Consider the following 22340-nt stretch of genomic DNA (forward strand, 5'->3'; position numbering starts at 1 on the left):
AAGTGCACCAAGAAACACATATAAAATGTCCATCACAACATTAGGTAAAATAGCCCCCAAACTGGAAAAATTCCCTTTATCTGTCAAAAGTAGAATATGTAAATAAACTGTGACATTTTCCTAAAAATTATTTTTATAGAATGGAATACTATATGTTAATAAAAATGAATCAACTATAGCTAGCTGCAACAACATGGGCAAATCTCACAAACATAATGTTGAGCAAAATGAGTAAGAAAAGAATTATATATTATATGATTTCATGGATATAAAGCTACAAATTAAAATATAGTGTTAGAAATCAGAAAATTTGTTACTTTCAGAAAAGAGAAAGGGGATACTAGTTAGAAAGGGAATGTGGGGTCTTTTGACAGGCTGACATTACTCTATCTCTTGGTTGATCGTTACATATGTGATCTCTGTGATATTTCATTGAGTTGTACATTTGTGTTTTGCAGTTTTCCGTATAAGTGTTATATTTTACCATTAAAAACAGATTAGGAAAATTAAAAATTCAAAAAAAATAAGCACTGTGACATAAGAGAATAGGGAAACAAAGTCTGGATCTTGAGTTCATGTTCTTTCCACTGTATTATTGTCCTTCCAGGAAACAAAGTGAGATTATATATTTTGCATAAGAGCAACATGTTATATTCTTAGGTACAAGGCCACAAATTCACTTACAAAGAAAGCTGAAAGTCCTCCTGCAACATGCAAAGCGACTCAGACAAAATGCATGAAGGGTTCAGTTGTCAGGGTCAAAGATATTGTGGAACTTTGGAAGAATATGATAATCAAGACCAAGAGGACAAGGGAAGCAGATTGTAATGAAGACCTGGCTCTCCATGCTGATGAACGATTATCAATTCCCTAGTGAGGAGGGATTGGTGGTGGAAACTCAACTCTCATTTGAATAATTGTCTTAGAGAAGTCTGCAATTAGTTGTGTATGTTTAATTTGATTGTGTAAGTAAATCTGGTTATAATTTTATCCATATTGTGATTCACGAGTCATTCTCAAAATAACCTATTTTATTTGTTTGAAGTCATTAAAATTCTTGACCAAATAGATTGGGGGAAATATCAGAATCAGGGTGATTGTATTGACAATCAAATTACTACACTGACAAACTATTGAAATTATTCAGATTGCGTCTGCCTGCATCCTACCTACATGTGGATGACATAGGGTGAGATCAACACAGCAATAGAGAAATATCTCTGGTCAATAGCAGTGACATAAGTCTTATGAGAATAACAGGAAGGCCAAGAGGTAAAGGGAACAGTCATGGTCATCAGCTCACATGAGATATTGCAGGAATTCCTTGAATAAGGTAAGAGGGACCAGTGAGCCAGACTCTGAGATTATTACCGTAGTTATTGTTCTATTAACTGAGTTTTATCCAAAACTATTATGGCTTAGAGAAATGTAGGTTAAACAATACATCAGCCAATGAATGAAAGGAGGAAGACTATGAGAAGATGCCTCTGTTCCATATCAAACCCAAATAGTATCCTACAATTTCCATGATGCTTAACCATGGACAGTTTGCACATGATATATTTAAACATCTATGGCAATCACCAACTAAGTAATTAAAAGTAAACCTAAAAATAAGTGGAAGAAGGCATAGCGGTCAATTGGAAAGAGGATAATGAATGCAATTTGTTGGATAATTCAGATTATTGATATTCTTGTTTAATCATTAAGGTAAGTTTGTAGATATACAACATAATGAGAAAACGGTTAGAACCACACAGGAGAGTTAGGAAAATACTATATATGTTGAAAAGTGCATGTCATACTAAAGTTCTAACAACATTGAAGGGAAGTTCGTTCAGGGCTCTATGTGTAGTTTTCCAACATAATGTCCGTAGTTTGGATATCAATTGTTATGAAGAAGGCTTGGCTCACATTAAATGCCAAAAATCTTGTTGTTTACTTGCCCTTGTTTCTGCAAGTAAGTTTAAATTTGACAGTCAAATTTGGTAAGTCCTGTTTCACTTTGTGTGCCTTAGTATTCTCTTTATTTGCTTTTTTAATCTCTTCTTCCTTTCATCTGCTAATTTTATATTTTTCAATATTTTCTTTATTTTTTTTTTGTTTTATTAAAGAGATTTTGTATGATACTCTTTTCCAAAGGTTGACTTTTCTGCTAACAAGACCTGTTTCACATTATGTAGCAGTCGCGTGCCGGTAAATGTTGAAATGCTAACTGTGCAAGAAGTAGTCCTAATTTGTAGCATTTGCTGATTTCTGTGGTGTAAATATTCCCACCATGGCCTGTTTCAAGCTACTAATGTGATGTTATTGAACTTAGATTTAAGCAGAGATACACACAATTGGCTTTCACAAGTCATTTACAGTCAGTTCCAGCATACTGTGGTTAGAGTATAATTTTGTTTATTGATTATCTGGGAAAATTGCTAATAGTTATTTTCATAGTAAGCTTTGTTTTCTTCTATAAGCTTCTGCCATCTCCACAAAAAACAAACAAACAAACCAAAAAAACGCTGTTTTGTTGCTGTTGTTGTTTTACACCAAAGCTTGGGATTCATTTGTTCAAAGCTTCCATATTTTTTCACAGAAATTCTAATTCCTTATGATATTCCATTACCCAGATCCAGCCTCAGTATATGCTTTTATTCTACTCAACATACCTCTCCTCTACCAAAAACAAAACAAACAAATCCAAACAGAGCCATCCACAATTCCAAGAAGTCTTAATGTCTTTTTCTATGCTTTCCCATTACATGATAATCTTTTCCTTAGATATTAGCTCATATTAGTATGATTTTTTATTCAAGACCAATTAAATATTAAAATATTCCTCCATCTCTGTAGTTAAAAACAATGGTTTTATGTTATATTCCCAAAGCACTTTGTTTTACTTTTACTTATATTGAAACTTTTGGGCACAAAATACATGCCCAATAAAAGACTAACGAATGGTCAGATAAATGTATGTCATTACATGTTTGTTTCACCATGGCAAAGAACTGCTTTCTTTTATTGGTTACCACAACCTGTGAAATATCCAGGTCCCTGGCCCATATTCTCCTTAACACCCTCTGAAAAACCTAAAGACTATACAGAAAATTTATATAATGGAGTTTTGAATTATCCAAACAACCTCCACTTCATTTGACATTTGATAAAACATATAAACAAAAAAAAATACACAACCAATTTGGCTCTGCCTTGTTGAATATAAGAAATGCAACATCACAGGCCACAACTACACTGAAAAGTATCTTCAACTAATATTTTCCCCAAGCAGTTTTATTCTCTTTAGATTATCCATACATTCTCTTTCAGAGTATGGAGAGCCTTCAAAGTTTAAAAGAAAACCGTAGAAAAACATTATTCTGACATATCATACATTGTCCCTGTATTCAGTTCCTCCTTCCTTTACTCATGAATGGCAACTATTTAGGAGCTTGTAAGCTTTCCCAGATTCACACCAATTCCCCAATGGACTAAGCCTCAGCCATACATAATCTAAAGGATGAAAAAGATGGCAAAACAACTTTCCCATTCGGAATCCAATGCAAACAAACCCCTGATGAGCAACTTGGACAACAACATCCCAAGAGTTCACCTCAGGGGTGGTTGTCAACACTTACTAGAGTCAATTCAAGAGACTATTTCAGTAGCTTTAGAGCAAAACGTCATCTTTAAAAGATTATCAACAAACACAATCACTAAGTTTAGCCACTGTTTGTGAAATTCAAGTCAAATAGAAGCAGCTGAGCATACTCAACAGGAGATAGCAGTTATTAAAAAGAAAGTGGAGAGAGGGAGGGAGAAAGGGAAAGAGGGTTGAAGGGAGTGAGGAAGTGAAGAATAACAGGAGGGAGGCAGGGAGGGAAAGAAAGAAAAGAAAAAAAAAGAAGAGACAAAAAAAGAAATCAGAATCCAAATTTTTAAAAAGAGTGAGGGAAATCAAAACATGCTATATGCTCCAAGTGTAAATGCTGAACTTGCAGTACTAGAGGCTTTAGCATAATCTCAACAGCTTCCAGATCTATGACAATTTGTTTTGCTTTTTTCCTCTAACAAGCTTAGAAATCATCATTTATTCAGTATTGACAGGTGATCTTCTAATGGCCATGTTCTCAACTCACTACCCAAGGCTTCTACTACTACATGTCCTCTCCTTTCTTTGACTTGCTTGAAGTTTTTCAATGTTTTTGTTTTAGATTCCATAGGAATGGCAACTGCTTAAAGCTTTTCTCACCTCTTGGGAAAATTTCTTTCAGAGGAAGTAACCCGGGGTGCCACTAATTGGCTTTGCATAACAGTAGGCAAATTTGGCCTTAAAGCAACTGTGACACTGTTTGCCAATCAGCTCAAATACAGATTACCAAAATCAGATTTTCTGGGAACCTCACAGATGTTTCTATTACGAATTCTAAAAACTATGTGGTTATTGACACAAGTATCCCTAATGCCTTTCCAAGCAACTTAATGATTCTTCTCATTTAAATATTCACTTCAGTTTCTTGCAAACCCCAAGCTGGTGTTTCTAAGTGCTTCATTGAAGAAGATAAAAAATATGCACCATGCACTGATTGGACTGATAAATCTAAGTTCTAAACTTTGCCAAGAAAAAGAAAAAAATGGACTTCTGGTATGTCTTCAAAATCAGTTGCCTCTAGGAATTTCTTGTACCATGCTCAAATTAGTTTTAATCCAATAGTATATTATTTTGACTGACCTTGTACATATTTCTTAAAAGAATAGTTAAGAGATGTTTTGCTAAGTAGATCATTTTCATGATAAAGATATTTAAAAAAAAGAAAATGCCTGTTTTGGGTGCAACACTCAGATAACTAAAATTTTTTAAAATCAAGTTTTTTGGTACCTATCTATGTGTCTACACAGATGCAAAGCTAACGGTTCCTGCTGATTTCATAATTACTTTGGGTTATGTAATACATATTATTCTGCTGATAATAAGCCCTAAGAAGCAAAATTTTGCTGTATTGACATGGCCTGGCCAAAAACAACAAGGGAAAGAAATAGCATTCAAAAAACTGGCAAAATGTTTATGAATTCTAATCCTCTGCACATGAATAAATACATCTGACAAAGAGCAGAGGCCCTCAGAAAGGCCCCTCTTGACCTTTCTAATGTGAGTTCAATTGCATGTTCAGTGTTGAGAAACTAAAGTGGGTTCTGCCAATGTTTTAAGGTCAAGCTTTACTACATTTTGTTATTTGTAAAAGTGAAATCCCAGATAATGAGTTATAATTGCTCTATTAATCATTGAATAAAGGGTTTGGAGGGAAACTGGGATTTGAAATCGCAATCTGAAAGACATCCTTTTGTATTTTTTTTACCTACAGCTTACCATATAAAACTACTGTGAAAACTACATATATGCACTTTTTAAAAAATGGTAAGGTACATGCAATATGCCTTATATATTATTTTTCTAAAAGAATGAAATTTAAAACTTCAGTGTAGTCATAAAGATCTTTGACCTGGAAAAAAAATACAGAAAACCAGGCCTTGGATTATAAATTATATTGTCAATGAAAGTGAGAAGAACTCTCCATTCTTTAATGTGTTTTATGTATTATATTTTAATTTCCTTTTTCCAAATGAATTGTAATGTACAACACACTTGTATTTTTCTTTAATTTTTCACTTTTAATAATCTTTCTTTTTCTTAACTTTGTTCTTCCATATACTGATAGACCTGACACAACAAAATTTACCTTTCAAAAATTCAATAATCCCATATTCGTTGTTACCCTTAAAGTATCTGCTAGGAAATCTATATTCTTATTTATGTTCCCAAGAAAGTTTAATGCAAAAAATACAGAAAAGCATACACTATTTAAACCTCCTTTCCTTTAGTTTATATTGAAAAAAATTTAGGTTGTGCTTATGCAACTGAAGATCACCAACCAAAAGGGACAAGCTGGTATTTAGGGCATCATAATAACTAACTCAAATTTACCATAAGACATACATATTAATTAGTAAGTTCAATAGTCAATATAGCCAAAAATAATCATTTCAGTTAGCACTTACTGGAAATTTTAGCAATCTAAACACTCACATGGTCAGGTTTAATATTGTCCAGCGATACCTTTATTCCTTTCTCTTTCTCAAGCCTGGTCTTTCTAAACATGTAGAGAAAAGGCACAGGTCTCAAACTTTAAATCAGGTGACATCATGGTCATTCTTTCTGCATTCTGGTCTCCAATTAAATTCCCTTTCCTTCTTAGGCCCAAGGCTCTGACTATCTTTTGCAATATGCAGTAGATTATTAATGTTCAAACTCTGACCAATTGGTGATTTTCAAACAGATGCCTCCAAGGTAGCCAACAGTTGCAGTATTCACTCTCCTTTGTCTATCTTTTTGGAAGTCATTCATAAATTTAAAAGGGTGGTTTTAATATTTAATTCAGCATTTTGAGATTTTTTTTTTTTTTTTTTTTTTTTTTTTTTTGAGACGGAGTCTCGCTCTGTCGCCCAGGCTGGAGTGCAGTGGCGCGATCTCGGCTTACTGCAAGCTCCGCCTCCTGGGTTCACGCCATTCTCCTGCCTCAGGCTTCGGAGTAGCTGGGACTACAGGCGCCCGCCACCACGCCCGGCTAATTTTTTGTGTTTTTAGTAGAGACAGGGTTTCACCATGTTAGCCAGGATGGTCTCGATGTCCTGACCTCGTGATCTGCCCGCCTCGGCCTCCCAAAGTGCTGGGATTACAGGCGTGAGACACTGCGCCCGGCCAGCGAGATACTTTCATATAGGAGTATTTAAGAATATGTAATCTCTCATATTGCCATCAATTTTAAAGTCACTAATTGCGCTACAAAAGCAGTCTATTTCATCTCCACGAAAAGCACGTGTACTAAAATGACCAGAGTTCTCCCAGTCAAAAGGGCATAGAATGGCAGCAAGGTACAAAACACACTTTGCTTTACAGTAAACACAGATAAATTAAGAAAAACATGTAACTCCACACAATTGAATCTGTTCTGAAACATAATCATTTCTTAAAGAAAGAGATGATGGGGAGATCACTCCATCCTCATTGGAAATGTTGGGTTAAGAGCAAAAGATGATGAGTATAGAGACATTTGAATGCATGCTTTCAAAGAAAGCCAGTAAAATCCCTGATTTCCTTCCACATAGGCAGAAAAGTAGTTGGCTTTTGCAATCAGGTAACATTTCTTTCTGGCTAGGTCAATTATCCGTGGAGCTACAAATCCACAACCTATTCTGATTATCTGCACATCTGGTATAAGCCTTTATAATGCAAATATTAATATTATTATGCTTCTGTAACATGTTTCTATATTTAAAATCAAATAAGTGATTTCAGAATACAGGTGACTATACAAAAAATGTTATCTAGGGGGCAAAAAAGCACCCCAACATCAACTTATAAAATAAAAATAGCATTTACTTCTTGCACACCCTTACTGCCACAAAAAAATACTCAACATCCTGTTTGACATTATTGGCTTACAGGAATCACAGAAAGACACTAACATTTTAGAAAATTTTACACATATTGAATTGTGTGTGATCTGAAACAGCAGCACTTTGTTGACACTAATCATTAGATAATTACATCCTTTGAGTTATTGTGCTGTCTAAAATTAACAAGACAGCCGGGCACGGTGGTTCAGGCCTGTAATTCTAGCACTTTGGAAGGCCGAGGCAGGCAGATCACGAGGTCAGGAGTTCGAGACCAGCCTAGCCAACATGGTGAAACCCCGTCTCTACTAAAAATACAAAAATTAGCTGGGCGTGATGGTGCACACCTGTAATCCCAGCTACTTGGGTGGCTGAGGCAGCAGAATCACTTCAACGCGGGTGGCGGAGGTTGCAGTGAGCCGAGATCACGCCACTGCACTCCAGCCTGGGCGACAGAGCGAGACTCTGTCTCAGAAAAAAAAAAAAAAATTAACAAGAGTAAAGTACTTGAGCAGTGCTTAAGTTTTCTCTCTCATGTTTTTTCTTCAAATTAACAACGTACATTTTTACTTCAATATATATGAAAAATAATCATATGGAAACACTGCAGGTTTGTAAAATAATGATGACAATAAGAACTATGTGTTCTATGTGCAGAAGAAAAGGTACATTTTGTTTTATAAATACTACAGGCAAAGGCATGCATTACAGTTAAAAAAATGATATGAATGATAGATTTTTAAAAAGATAAACATAAATATATGTTTATCTAATAAGCAAAATCATATTGCAAATTCATAAAAGAAAGGCAAAATGCATATGATAGTCCTAACACTACTGTATAATCACTATAGAAAATAGATTAATGGATAATATTAATGAATACATAGAAACTTTGAAATATTCGCTGAATTGCAACTAATTGGTTGAAAATGTTGCCATGAGCGGGAAGTGACCCTCATAGCAACTGGATCTGAATTCTGCAGAGTAGTCAGAAAATATGTTGCAATGTAGCCATGTGATGTGAAAGAAAAAATAATGGTCTTTGGCCATTTAGATTCATGTTCATGTCTTGGATCTTATAATGCATTCTGACTGCATGACTTTGGATGGATTTCTCAACATTTTTGAGACTCATTCTCACCATCTGTAAGATGGAAATACCTATCTCTTAGCATAAAGAATTCTTAAATGGTGACAAAAAGTTCACCAATTTTTAAAATAGTTTTTTTTCCCAGAAATAACATAATCCTACAAGAAACCTCCAGACATTTTTTAAAGTTTTATTTCTTATTCAATGTTTCCATACTCATTGGTTGGGTCAGTAGACAAAATGTTCTTATTTTTGAGCTCCGTGGCTAACCTGATTGAAGAGAGTGAGTGCTATGTGGATTCTATACCTGGGATAACATTGTAGTATATGAGAACATGTAAACTTATCTTATCTAAGGCTTACCTTCTTTCTTAATGGTAAGAGCAATGTTAAGCTTTCTGAGTATGCAGAATTTTTTTTAGTTTAAAAGTATGCATGCATACATCCCTGATTCTTTACCCCTGCCCTTTTGTACTTTTACTTTTTTACCTCATTTCCTAGAAGGGCATTTACACAGGCTTCTGATGCATCACAGATGGCTGTGAGATCATGTCCTCCTTCCAGAGCCAACACCACACGTCCATCAGCCAATGTCATCAATTGCTTCGTCAAATGACCAAAACCTACCATAATACAAACAGAACATTTCAAAGTATTAAATCAAGAGAAAATGATCACTAGAATCTAACATTGAGCACATATTTTGAGTAAGTCATTACTAAGCATTTTCTGTGTGCTAACTCATCCAATACTCAAAATAACTTTATGGATTAGGTCATATTATTATCTCTATTTTACAGATAAGGGACCCAAAGCCCAAGATCCCACAGCTAAGAAGTATCACAACCAAGACTGGCACTAATCTGGCTCTTCACCAGTGCACAGGGCTGCTTTTCATAACATGGTCTGTATGTATCTGGATAAAAATACTGAATACTATTCAGCGGGTGTTAACAAGGTAAACTTTTCCATTTGCTCACCACATGCTTCCTGTTGCTATCATTGGCCTTTATTATAAAAAGTTTTCTATGCCCCAAATTGCCATCTATTACAAATTTACATTATCTAATATAATTATTTACATTATCTAATGTAATGTAAAATCTATTACATTAGATTTTTATAAGCATTATTTTATTATGAAACATTTGATAAATGCAAAATATGAATAACATCTATACATGTTATAAAATATAATAATATGACAAATATCTGCTTTTTTACCTTCCAACTTAAGGAAAATTAAGTTAGCAACACTTTTTAAACCCCCATGTGCCTCTCTCTGACAGCAGCTATCCTCCTCCTTGTGGGAGATCAGGATCCTGAGTTTATAATTCCATTGCTTTCCTTTTTTTTTCCTTGTTTTTGAACTTTATAAAAACGGTTTTACACTTTGGCAACTTGCTGTTTTCATGTATTTTGTTAGCTCATCTCTGTTGATGCCTGTAGCTATAGTTTTTTTGCTGTCTAGTAGGCCATTATATGTCAACAGAGGTTATCTACCCATTCTTCTATTGACAGAGAGTTGGTTTTCTTGTTATCACCAAATTCCAGTTTTTTTGCCATTACAAATAACGTCGCCATGAACATTCTTACACGGGTCTTCTGGTGCACATATGCACATGTGAAACAGAATTGTTGAGTCTTAAAAATCTGCTAAATAATGCCAGATTATTTCCAAAGGGCTATTACCAAGCCCCACCCTCAGAAACAGTATATGTAAGAATTCCAGTTAAGTCACATCCTTGCCAACATTTGGTATGATTTGCCAAGTGGGTGGTAAAAAAATGGCATCTTATTGTGGTTTCATTCAGTGTAAGAGGGGAGTTTTCTATTTCTAATTCAACTTAGAGATTTCATTACAAATGTAATTTGATCTAATTATTTCTTTACACAGATAGACTTTTCCCCATAATTTCACAGTGTTGTTAGTTACATTAATTAATATTTCAAATATGAAGCCATCATTGCATTCAGGAAGTAAAATAAGCTTGGTCATAATGTATTATCTTTTTAGTACACACCTGGATTTGTTTTGCTAATGCTTTGTTTTAAGATTTTTTTTGAGTATGCTCATGAATGGGGTTAATCTGTACTTTTCCATTCTTGTATTGGCCATAATGAATTTTGATGTGGTTGGGACCCTCTGTTTTTATTATCTGATGCCAGAATGTTGGGGAGAAATCTCTTATGAAACCATTAGGGTCTTGTGTTCACTTTGAAGAATATTTTTAGTATTGATTGAATTTTTAAAGGGATTATATGACTACACTTGCTTTCTATATCGTTCTAAGTTATATTTTGACAGGCGTTTCCTTCTTTTATTTCATTGTTCAAATTTGCTGAAATAAAATGTTTGTTTACTCTATTATATTATTTTGAAATTCCACATAGATGTAGGTAGACGTTGTCTGTAAATATTTCCTTGATCTCTTTTAAGTTCTCTTTCATATTTTCCATCTCTCTGTCCTGCATTATGTATATTTTTGATTCAGAGCTGTCTTCCAGACTTTCCCTCTTCAGACATCTCTAATCTGCTACATCACATCTTTAGTGACATTTTCATTTCTGTGATTGTATTATTTAACTCTAGAATTCCGATTTTGTTCTATTTCGTGACTTATTGGTCATTATGATACTTTCTTAACTCCTTGTTTATGTTTTTATTTCTTCTTTTATTTCTTTCAGCACAATTATTTTATATTCTGTAACTGACATTTGAAATCTTTCGGTTTAGTTTGCTCTCTGTTGTTTCTGCTGATTCATGTTCATGCTGCCTTAATTATCCCCTTTTTAAAAAACTTTTATTAATTTATTTAATTTGTGGAGTACTTTGAGCTGGTATTCATTGTAACTTTATATGTGAAAAAATATTTGAAGCTTGGTGCAATGGACTGAATGTGACTACACCCCAAAATTTATATGTGGAAATTCTAACCTCCAATGTGATGTTTTTGAGAGGCAGCCTTTGGTAATTAGGTAGAGTCCTCATGAATGAGATCAGTACCCTTACCAGAGAGAGTCCTCTAGCTCTCTTGTTGCTCTCTAAGGATCCAAGGAGAAGTTGGCACTCTTTAATCCAGATTAGGTAGAGTCCTCGTAAATTAGATTTGTACCCTTACAAAAGGGACCCAGAGAGTCCTCTAGTTCTCTTTTTGCCTTCTAAGGGTCCAAGTCTTTACTTGGCAGTCTTTATTCCAGAAGGCCCTGACCAGAACCTGACCATGCTGGCAAGCTAATCTCAGACTTACAGCAACCAGAACTGTGAGAAATAAATTTCTGTTGTTTATAAGCTATCAGTCTATTATATTTTTATACAGCAGCCTGAACTAAGACACTGGGTTGAATGTGGTATCTGTCTTTCAAGTCTGGCTCAAGTGTGATATTGTTTCCTTTTGCTGGATATCTGGGACACTACCATCTAGGACCTATTTTAAATTCTTATATTGCAAGACTGGTTGTGGAGTTTGCTGTTGTTGTTTGTACATGTATATTATAAATATGGATCTTAAAACTTTATTACAAATTCTCATGGAGAAGAAAGTCAGGGCATCTTTCTTTCTTTCTTTCTTTTCTTTCTTCTTTTTCTCTTTCTCTCTTACATTCTTTCTCTCTCTTTCTCTGAAACTTTCTTTCAGAAATTCCCCTTATTGGTGGCAAAAGCTAAGAGAGATGTGATGTTTTATTTAGGAGTATTTTCTTTTCTCCTATTTATTCTTTTCCAAAGTGTTGGCCATTTGTCATTATTTCTTTGTTCTGGTCTCCAATTAAATTCTCTTCCCTTCTTGGCCCAAGCCTCTGACCCTCTTTTGCAATATGCAGTAGATTATTAATGTTCCAACTCTGACCAGTTGGAGATTTTGGTATAGATGCCCCCAGAGTAGTCAACAGCTTCAGGATTTACTCTCCTTTTTCTATCTTTTGGAAGTCAACCATAAATTTAAAAGGATGATTTTAATATTTAATTCAGCATTTTGAGATACTTTCACATGAAAGTGTTTAAGAATATGTAATGTCTCATATTGCCAAATTTGAATGTTTCTCATTCAACATTTAGAAAAAATTATCATGGCATCCAATCTGTCCAATTTCAGGGGCAATTGCCAAAAGGTAGGGTAAATAAAAATAAATAAAAACATGTGTTTCAATAGAACATTTCATTTTCTAAATGCTTTGTGAACTTACAGCAAAAAAATTTAATTTTTAAATCAATTGAATTTTTTATAATTCATAAATTTTTTAGAGCAGTTTTGTATTTACAGAAAAACTGAGCAGGAAGTACAGCAAGTTCCCATATCCAGTCTCTTTCTTTCCTTATTAACATTTTGCATTATTTTGGTACACTTGTTATGATTGATAAGCCAGTACTGATGCATTATTATTAACTAAAGTATAGTTGAGGTTCACACTTTGTGTTGTACATTCTGTGGGTGTTGACAAATGCATAATGTCATGTATCCACCAATATACTATCAGACAGAATCGTTGACCGCCCTGAAAATTTCCTGTGATTTACCTATTCATCCTCCCTCTCTGCCCCTCAACCCCTGGCAACCAATGATCTTTTAATTATCATAGTCTTTTGTTTGAAAAGAAAAGAAATTCTCAGGATGTATTCACTAGAATTTAATGAAAGCCTATAAAATGATCAGATAATAAGAACCTGAAACTAAATTAGGTTGCTTCCATTTTGAACAATAAAATAATACATTAATCCTAGTAATGCATTAAAATAATCCACTTGGTAAACAACTGCCTAGATTTTCCCTTCTGGTCTAGCACTTGATGTTCACCATGAACAGGATGAGCTAATCTCCTCAATATCTTGAAGCACTTTAATGTTGATTTTAACCACTTAACTACTATTTGGATGGAAGTCAAATCAGTCACTTTACAATTATCCCATGTTTTAAAATTCTTGACAAAAATTCATTTAAAAAGGATTTAAAAATTAGTTAAAAACTGTCATCAAGCATTTTAGTATTTCTTGATTCCTATGGACCTCATTATGATGCCAGTAAGAATCTTTTACCCAGGCCACTTAGGAACGCGGCTGTCCACACTAAACTACCTTATTACCAGATGACAATAAAAAGAAAGATAAACATTCAGACAAGAAGTAATGCAAAATTTTGATCCCTAATGCTTAGAAATGTTCTTTCCCTAAGCCAAGATTAATAGCACATAGTAATTAGTACCATTCTAGAAAATTTATGTAAAAAACCTAATAGGTAAGGACACATTTCTGTTAATCATATTATTAAATATTCTAGACAGCTTTTTCTGTAACCTAAACCAGGGCTACAGTTATAATTTTAAAAGATATAATAAATCAAACCAGAAATCTTACTAATAATTTCTAGTAATTGAGAATTCAATTATCTAAAGTCACTATTGAACAAACCAAATCACTGGATTAAAGAAAGAAAGAGAGAGAGAGATCCAAATCTCGTTTAAGTTCGCTCTTTGCTCTGGGAATGAAAAAAAGTCCCATAAAATGCCAAATTTAGATGGGACAGTAAAAAGTGGAAGGAAAGAGTGGAATGAAGTTAATCTTTGATCTCTATCCAAATTCCTCTTTCTTTTACCTACAGGGTTTATTTCCATTCACATGTTACCCATGTGATCTCCGCTGTCAGAGATTGTGGCAGCCGAACTCTGAGTTGTGCATGCACAAAACATTCAAGTGATGTATAGAAATTTCTACAAGGCCCATGCCCTTTCTTCAAATCAAAATAAACAATTCAATATTTTTTTTAAATTTTATTATCTTGAATTCTGCTGTGTCCATTGTTACTGTACATATTAGAAACATTAAAAATGCCAGCCAAGTGTGGCTACCAAGGTGAAGGTATTATTTTTCAGGACATATTAAAGGTTTCAGTGGCATGTGTACGTGTGTGTGTGTGTACGTGTGTGTGTTAGATTAGAGCATATATAACATTTTTAGTAGGCATGATTGCAAGTTTCATGTAATCGTATTTACTTCTAGCTTCGTTAAAGACACAAAAGCTCATCCTACATTTGACAGTAAACTTAATAAAACCTTCAGAGTTGAAAAATTATAGCAGAGACCTTCCTCAAGGGGGGTTGAGTGTTTTGAGTGTGAGGGCTGATGAGCTAAGTGATTAAGTGGAAAACATGTTCCTATACCATGGTACCTTGTAGGCTCAAGCAATCACTGGACATAGAGATGGAACAGGGTTCTCTGCAACCACATAGGCCACCAGTTTCATAACTGAGTGCAGAGCTGAGGGAGGAACTTGGATGCCTCAGAGCAGCCACATGTGCAGGCCCATATTGGGATGCACTGACTAAAAATCAGCCTTGACAGTCATTCCTATTACCTGCATTGACTACAAAAGAATTTGTGTACTTTATAGGTGTTGGTTTCTGCTAAGAAATCATATTGTTTCAGATACTTTTTTTTTTTTTTTTTTTTTTGAGGCAGCGTCTCACTCTGTCACTTGGGCTAGAGTGCAGTGGCATGATCTCGGCTCACTGCAACCTCCGCCTCCCGGGTTCAAGCAATTCTCCTGCCTCAGCCTCCCGAGTAGCTGGGACTACAGGCGTGCACCACCACACCCAGCTGATTTTTGTATTTTTAGTAGAGATGGGGTTTCACCATGTTGGTTGGCCAGGATGGTCTCGATCTTTTGACCTCATGATCCACCAGCCTTGGCCTCCCAAAGTGCTGGAATTACAGGCGTAAGCCACCATGCCCAGCCGTGTCAGATACTTTTTAAAAGAGATTTGGTACCTTAAGCTTTTATTTTAGGAAATATTTTAGAATGAGGCATTAATCAAACACCACAACTACTACTAAAGAATCCTACATGTAGCCTGGTTGTTTTAAAAATTGTCTATCAGCATTAAATTATAAGCATAAGAAGGATTCTATACTGTAACAAATCATTTCTTTTGATGACCAAGTGGAGCTGAACTGGTAATTACCAAGACCTTGAAACCACTGAGAAAGAGAATTAGAAGGGCCTTCTCAGAATGAAATCCTCTGTTTGGTTCCATTAATTTAGTAGAAGCAAATTTAATATTTTTGATTATAAAAATAGAATTAAATAAGCTATCAATATGGTAATGGTTTCAAATTATCAATTTCAATTTGATTTCCTGATACTTTATAGGGGTGGGTTTCTGCTAAAAAATCATACTGTGTCAGTATTTTCTCTAGTTTAGAAGTTGTTTGAAATGAAAAGTTGCTCTAAGAAGGCTCAAAGATTAAGCCTTATATACATATTTAATAACCAAGTCAGATGACACAAAAGGATTCATCCTTCAAGGTGGCATGTCTCAAATGCTTCTCTCTAACGTTTCCAAATAGTTCCCAGAGAATAGTGGTAGTGAAAGGAAACAACCTTAACTAGCTTTATTTTAATTTTCATTAAAAAAAAAACTATATTAAAAAACCAAAATTATTGCATTCTCATTGTAACAAATTTGGAAAATGATAGAAAATAATAAATAAAATAGTATAATAACATATAATAAACAGGTTCTATGTTGTGATATATAAAGTGTTATCTTTTATTTGATAAATATATAAAATAAATGATCATCATCAAATAATTATAAATAATAATAAATACATAGTTCCATCAACTAGAAATAGCCAATTCTACCTTTGTGTATTTCATGCTTCTTGTTGTATTTTCTAAATAAAACAGAATCATTCTGGTTTTTTTAAACTACATTTACAAATATCAAATAGTGGATAAATTTTTCATGTTCTCTACAGTATCATTTAAAATGTATCCATGCACCAAGCAATTCTGTTTTTAGATATTAAAGTGTGTTATTAGGTTTTTAGTTTAATACACAAGATAGCAAATAATAGACTAGTGTATAATCAAAGTGACCAATGTATGTTAGTATTTATCTTATTCTAGTGTTATTATGTATTATTAGGGTTGGAAGAAGCCTTGCTCTTTTTATTGCTAACTTATCTGTTTCACCAGAGCATGGGCTAGAACCTAAGTAGTAAAGGACATAAAGCCAAAATGAGAACAAAGTACAGTCAGAACTGTATAAACTTTTTTCTTTTAGAACCCATGTATATTTAGCAATGCCTATTGGGAATAACGTAATGTTTTGATAGAAGCTCAAAGAAATGAGAGATTCTCCCACAAAGTCTGTTTCTATTACAAAATTGCAAATGGTATTGGAAGTCTCTATGGAGGCCAAAACTGAGTTAATGCTATAGTAGGCTGAACAGGGAATTCTCTCCAACCTACAATTTAGTTACTATTGCTATCCTGCCTCCCTGTAGTAAAATAGAACAGACTCTAGAATCAGCAGCCAATTCTCAGAGAAAGATACCTCGATCATGATTCGTTTGGTTAATAAAGAAATGGTGACACATTGTGATCTATTGGATAAGTCATTTTACTTCTACTTAAACATTTGTTGACGTTGCTGATGCCAGTCTCCCATTCATGACAAGTCTTCCCCCAACTATTATTTTCTTTCTATTGAGGAAAGCCTCCAGTTAAAAAAAGAAACAACAAAAATGATTCTGGCAACCTCCATCCTCACTCTGCCATTCAGCAGCAGAGGCACTGGCATCAAGATAAGCAGGAGTGAAAGCTTTTGAAATACTCACTGACACCTATCTCATATGATTTGTATTAATTTGTAACTCTTCTATGGCTAAAAATTCCCACTACCAATTTACTCATTTATTAACATGTCAATTACATTTGGGCCTGAAATGTTTATGAAGACTTCACCACACATTTAATACAGTAGGGATCAAAGGAGTCACACATTGTCGCCCTATTTTCATTTGAAATTAAATTTTTCTCATCCATTGGACTACCTTCTGTAGTTATATCCAGAAAGGATTACTGAAGAATGCACATCCAGGGAAGTCTAATTATAAAAACCGTAGCCATTTTCCTCCCTCTCTAAACCCCCTGGTCATTAAGTTACCACGTTATTCTTTAGGAAAATGCAGTCAGACTCAAGTAGAGAGAGAAATTTGGGTAGCATGTGGCAGTCTCATGTATTGTGAGGCTCTCCAGCAGGACTTCAAAGCAGAATCTGATTGTTGCAGATGGGAGGAATGCTTTCCACAGAAATACCTTTTTAAGACTCATGGTGCTGTAATTCATATGGTAGGCACTTGTGATTCATTCCTGATGATGTTGGGATCATTTAACTCACAGAACCATTGTCGCTACCATAAAGTCCTTTCATCTGTAGCCAAAAAGGTTTATTTCATGCAAATGAAAAATTTTCATTAAAGTATCACCTTAATAATGGGTAAAGATATATATTATCTGGTTATGTTTAAAATGCAAATTTATGAACATATTCTGAAGATTCATTTCATGTTAAGATTTGCTTATTTGATGTCCCAGGACTCTTTCCAAGTTCATTGAATCCGGAAATCAATTTTAGAAGAAATATGGAGATTATTATCATTAAATCTTTCAATTGGCTTATTCCAAGCAGCCCTATAAATACTGCATATGTTTTAAAGAAAGCATTTTCAATCACAGTAAAAATCCTTTTACTCTTCTAGTCAGTGATGCTCCAGGAGGTAAGTTTATATTCTCAGCACCTTTTGAAAGCAAATGAATATTTGGTTTGTATCCTAAACAAAGTCTGAAGCAACAGAATACTTCAATGCCATTATTTTTGTAAGACAAAATTGATCCTCAGAAATTCCTGAGAAAATAAATGGCAAGAATGATTGACTGGAACTTTAGTTATCCATCAATCCATCCATCCATCCATTCACCCATACCTCCATCCATCTATGATCCAACTACAAATCAACTATTATTTACAAAATACCTACTCTGTGACACAGTTTTATACATAAATCTGATACTTCTATTAGATATGAGTTATTACAAACTCTATTTGAACCTCAGTTTTATTACCTATAAATAAAATTAAATACTTCTTATTCTACCTCACAGGTTTGAAATGAATATTTAATTATTAAAGGCCAACTGCAAAATGGATACACAGTTTATCAAACAGAGTCTGGCATATGGCAGGTGCTCAGTATTTATACATATTTTTTAGAGATGAAGTCTCATTCTGTCATCCAGGCTGGAGTGCAGTGGCACCGTCATAGCTCACTTAACCTAAAATTACAGGGCCCAAACAATCCTCCCACCTCAGTCTACTGACTAGCTTGGATTACATCCCACTACCACACCCTACTAATCTTTCAATTTTTTTATAAGGACAGGGTCTTACTATGTTGCCCAGGCTGGTCTAGAACTCCTGGCCTGAAGCAATCCTCCTGCCTCGGCCTCCCAGAGTTCTGGAATTACAGGTGTGAGCCACCATGCTTGGCCAGTATTTATACTTTTAATGAAAGCTTTTCATTTAACAATTATAGATCTAGATATAATTGCAAGTTTATATATTCCAATTGTATCATTTAAGGAAGTGGATGAGGAAACTAAGGCCCATAGTGATACCAGAGAGCAATTTTTTGAGGAAAAGTAAACAAGAGCAAGTAAAACATGAAAAATGTTATGCTCTTATGATATATCTGCTATAGAATATCTAGTTTCCTTTTTGAAGAATGTTTTTAAAAAAGACATTATGGCCAATATAAGTAGAAAATCATGTTCAAAGATGGGGGTGAGGGTGAGGAGTGAGAGATGTGTGGGGAAGTTCAAGTCCAAATAAATATAACACACCAAATGAAAAAGGCTCAAGTCTTTCTGGCCACAAACTCTTGCTTACATAGGTCTATGGGGGAAAAAAAAGATGTATTTAACTAAAAAAATTTAACTTATACAAAATTTCATTGATTTAGTTTTACACAGAGTAAAACTAAAACACCATGTATTCAAGAGGACTCAAAAAATCATTGTGGTAGATCCATTCAATTAAGAGATACCTACTGAGAAGCTACTATGTGACCAAGGAACTGTGCTGGCAATGAAGGCATAGTTGTGAGCCAAGCAAGGGTGTTCATTATCCTTATATGGTGTATAAACTAATGTTAGTGAGACCTAATATAACCAGGCACCATGCTAAGTGTTTGAAATGCATTATCTCATTTATTCATCACACAACTTCCCAAGTAATAAGAACATTAACTCGCCCAAGCAACAAAGGTCAATCAATGACAAAGTTGAGATAAGAGGTTGGGTCAGTTGACTTTAGTGCCTGTCATCCAAACCACTCTTCCGTGGCTAAATCCAAGTAATATTGAATTGCAAATTTAATGTATTAGTACTACAATCACAGTGCCAGTTGTGCCTGAAAAATAATCCTCAAATGTTAATGACTGTAACCCATTCTTCTTACTCAAGCTACAACTTACAGTAGTTAAAACTGATTTTCAGGAAAAGAAATAGCCACTTCGATTTTTGTTTGCTATTTTTTCAGTTTGAAAAGGAAATATATCACCCCCTCAAAAAACTGATTCCTTTTCAAACTAACCCTTGCATCTAAGCTTGCATTTTAGCTTTGAACATAGCATTAATTCATGGCAGTACTCCCAAAATTCAACTCAGGTTATGATGGCCATGGCAACACTTATAATTGACCATTGCCAAAAAGCTTATGCACTGATTTGCCATACTCATCCTCATGGTTTCTTCATGCCTAATTGCTTTTTATAAACTGATATTTTCAACTAGCATAGTACCTGACACACAATAAGTTATCTGGTCTTTGAAAAAAACAAACAAACAACAACAAAAATATTACTATTGAATCTCAATGTGTATATTCTTCACAAACAGATGATCATTCATCTTTAAAGTGCTAGATAAGTATCAGCTAAATTACACAGATTTGTTAAATGGTAGAAAAACAAACTATTGCCTTCTAAGGAAAATGGGGACATGTCTCATTGCCAAAAACATTCCTTGGAATTGCATTTCCCAAATGACCAGGGTTTTTAATTTCAAGACCAAAACACCTGATTTTAAAAGATAAGTATCTACCCTCTGGGCAAAACTGATGACTTCTTATTTTTCCTGCCATAAGTCGAGGTTCAGGAACCCTCCTAATTATAAGTTACAAGCAACCAATTAATTTAGATTAAATTAGACAGCAATTGTATGTTAAATAAATATGAAATGGCTCTAAATGTGTTTGTTAAAGATTAAGAATTCCATAATACATAAGCTTCTATTATACATTTGTTATTGATGATTTTTAAAATAAATCACCATTTAATTGAAATACTTAAAGAATATTTGCAAAAGAAAGTATAACATTTAGCAAACTTCATAAGCATCTAATAAGCCCAATAGGATAGTTAGGATAGTTTTTTTTTTCCTTCCTTTTTTGTAAAACAGGCAATTCTCCAACATCAGGGCAGAAAATCTGCAGTACAAACATGGCCAAGATCCTACACCATCTTTACAAATGCCATGATTCAACCTGTCAATATGGATAAAATAAAGGCTTCTTTTCAAATACTTATCACAGTGGTTTTGTTCTAAGTCTATTCCCAACTGCCATTAAAAAAATCATTAAAAGAAAATAAAGACTGCCTCCAATTTCCATGAAAGATTTCCATATAACTATCATTCTTTGGGGAATAACATTACATATTCCATAGCATATTGGATCATTGTTTTTATCTTGCATGATTTTCCTACCTTTCCAAGTTGGAGGTGTGGGACATGAAAAGGGAGTCTTTCCTTTATTATGCCAGAGGTCTTTCATCTTAAGCCATAGTCTATTTGTGAATGAAGCCCAATATCCAACTTATATAAAATGCTATAAAACCTTCATAATGGTAAAAATAGAGTATTTCGGGTAAGGCGGTGACATTTTAGGTCAAACACTTCAAGACACTTAGGGTATCTGAAAGAAGATGACAAGATTGTGGAATTGAATGATGAGAGAGTGAGGTAAGCAGAGGCCAGATTCAGGGTGGGGAGATCAAAGATAAAGAAGAGTTGCCAGGACTTTGGGGAATAGCTGGGTATGTACCAGAATAAATAAAAAAGCACTATGCTAGCCATTCTAGAATCGTTCAAACTGAGAGGTCATGGACATCTTTCAACAAGGGTCTGTAATGAGATTAGGCAACTACTTTTCAAACCAAAGAAGCTCACAGATGCATTAGACTGGGAGTCAAGCTGGAATACACTAGGGATATGCAGCTGTTGAGTCTATTGCTCTAACCTTAGAGTGTGAGTTTAGATTTTTCTAAAATAGTTAAAATTTCAGAATCTGGATATTAATGGATAGATGTATAAGATAAAAAATGTAGCACTTTATTAAAGTGGGACCATCAGCATTTCACTTATCCCAATCACAAGTGTTATAGCTTCAGAAAATAATAGCAACTGGGTGTTCAAAATTACCTAATTAATAATAGGTGACAAAAGAAATTCATAGTAACTATTAAAGGAATAAAGCTTTTATCACTATCACCATGTGTCAAAAGAGTTGTGTAACTCATCCTAATAATTTCCAATTTCAGATAAATTCATTGAAGAGACATTACTTCCCTTAGGAGACACCCAGGCGTTCTCTGCCAGCTGCTTAAACCCTTTCTAGACATTTGTCGATTTTTATTACCATAAAAATGTTAACTGCTTAGGAAAATTATCTAGTCTACCTTGGGAAGCATCAGCAACAGAGCCAGGGTGGCACCACTGATTCTGAATTTGGATAAAATTAATCAATAATTACAAATAATATTAGTAACTACATCTAACTCCGGTTCTATAGCCTACTGGATAATTGGACCTGCCAATTCCCATCTCTGGACTTTGCTTTTTTTCTCTAAGGGTCAAATATAAGTGTTAGACTAACTCGTATTTCTTAAAGTGGAGTTTAACCTTGGTTA

At 34.4% G+C, this 22340-nt stretch overlaps 1 protein-coding gene across 4 annotated transcripts in view; it reads right to left on the reverse strand.

Moving 5' to 3' along the window:
* Nucleotides 1-22340, reverse strand: part of HDAC9 (histone deacetylase 9) — a 911013-nt gene that overhangs the window by 45160 nt on the left and 843513 nt on the right. For all 4 annotated transcript variants that reach the window (XM_054496835.2, XM_063667493.1, XM_063667495.1 and 1 more), the window contains exon 23: nt 9023-9156. In XM_054496835.2, the coding sequence (XP_054352810.1) occupies nt 9023-9156 (134 nt within the window). The remainder of the gene's footprint in view (nt 1-9022; nt 9157-22340) is intronic.

This window comes from Pongo pygmaeus, chromosome 6 (genome assembly GCF_028885625.2).
Source record: "Pongo pygmaeus isolate AG05252 chromosome 6, NHGRI_mPonPyg2-v2.0_pri, whole genome shotgun sequence".
NCBI lineage: Eukaryota > Metazoa > Chordata > Mammalia > Primates > Hominidae > Pongo > Pongo pygmaeus.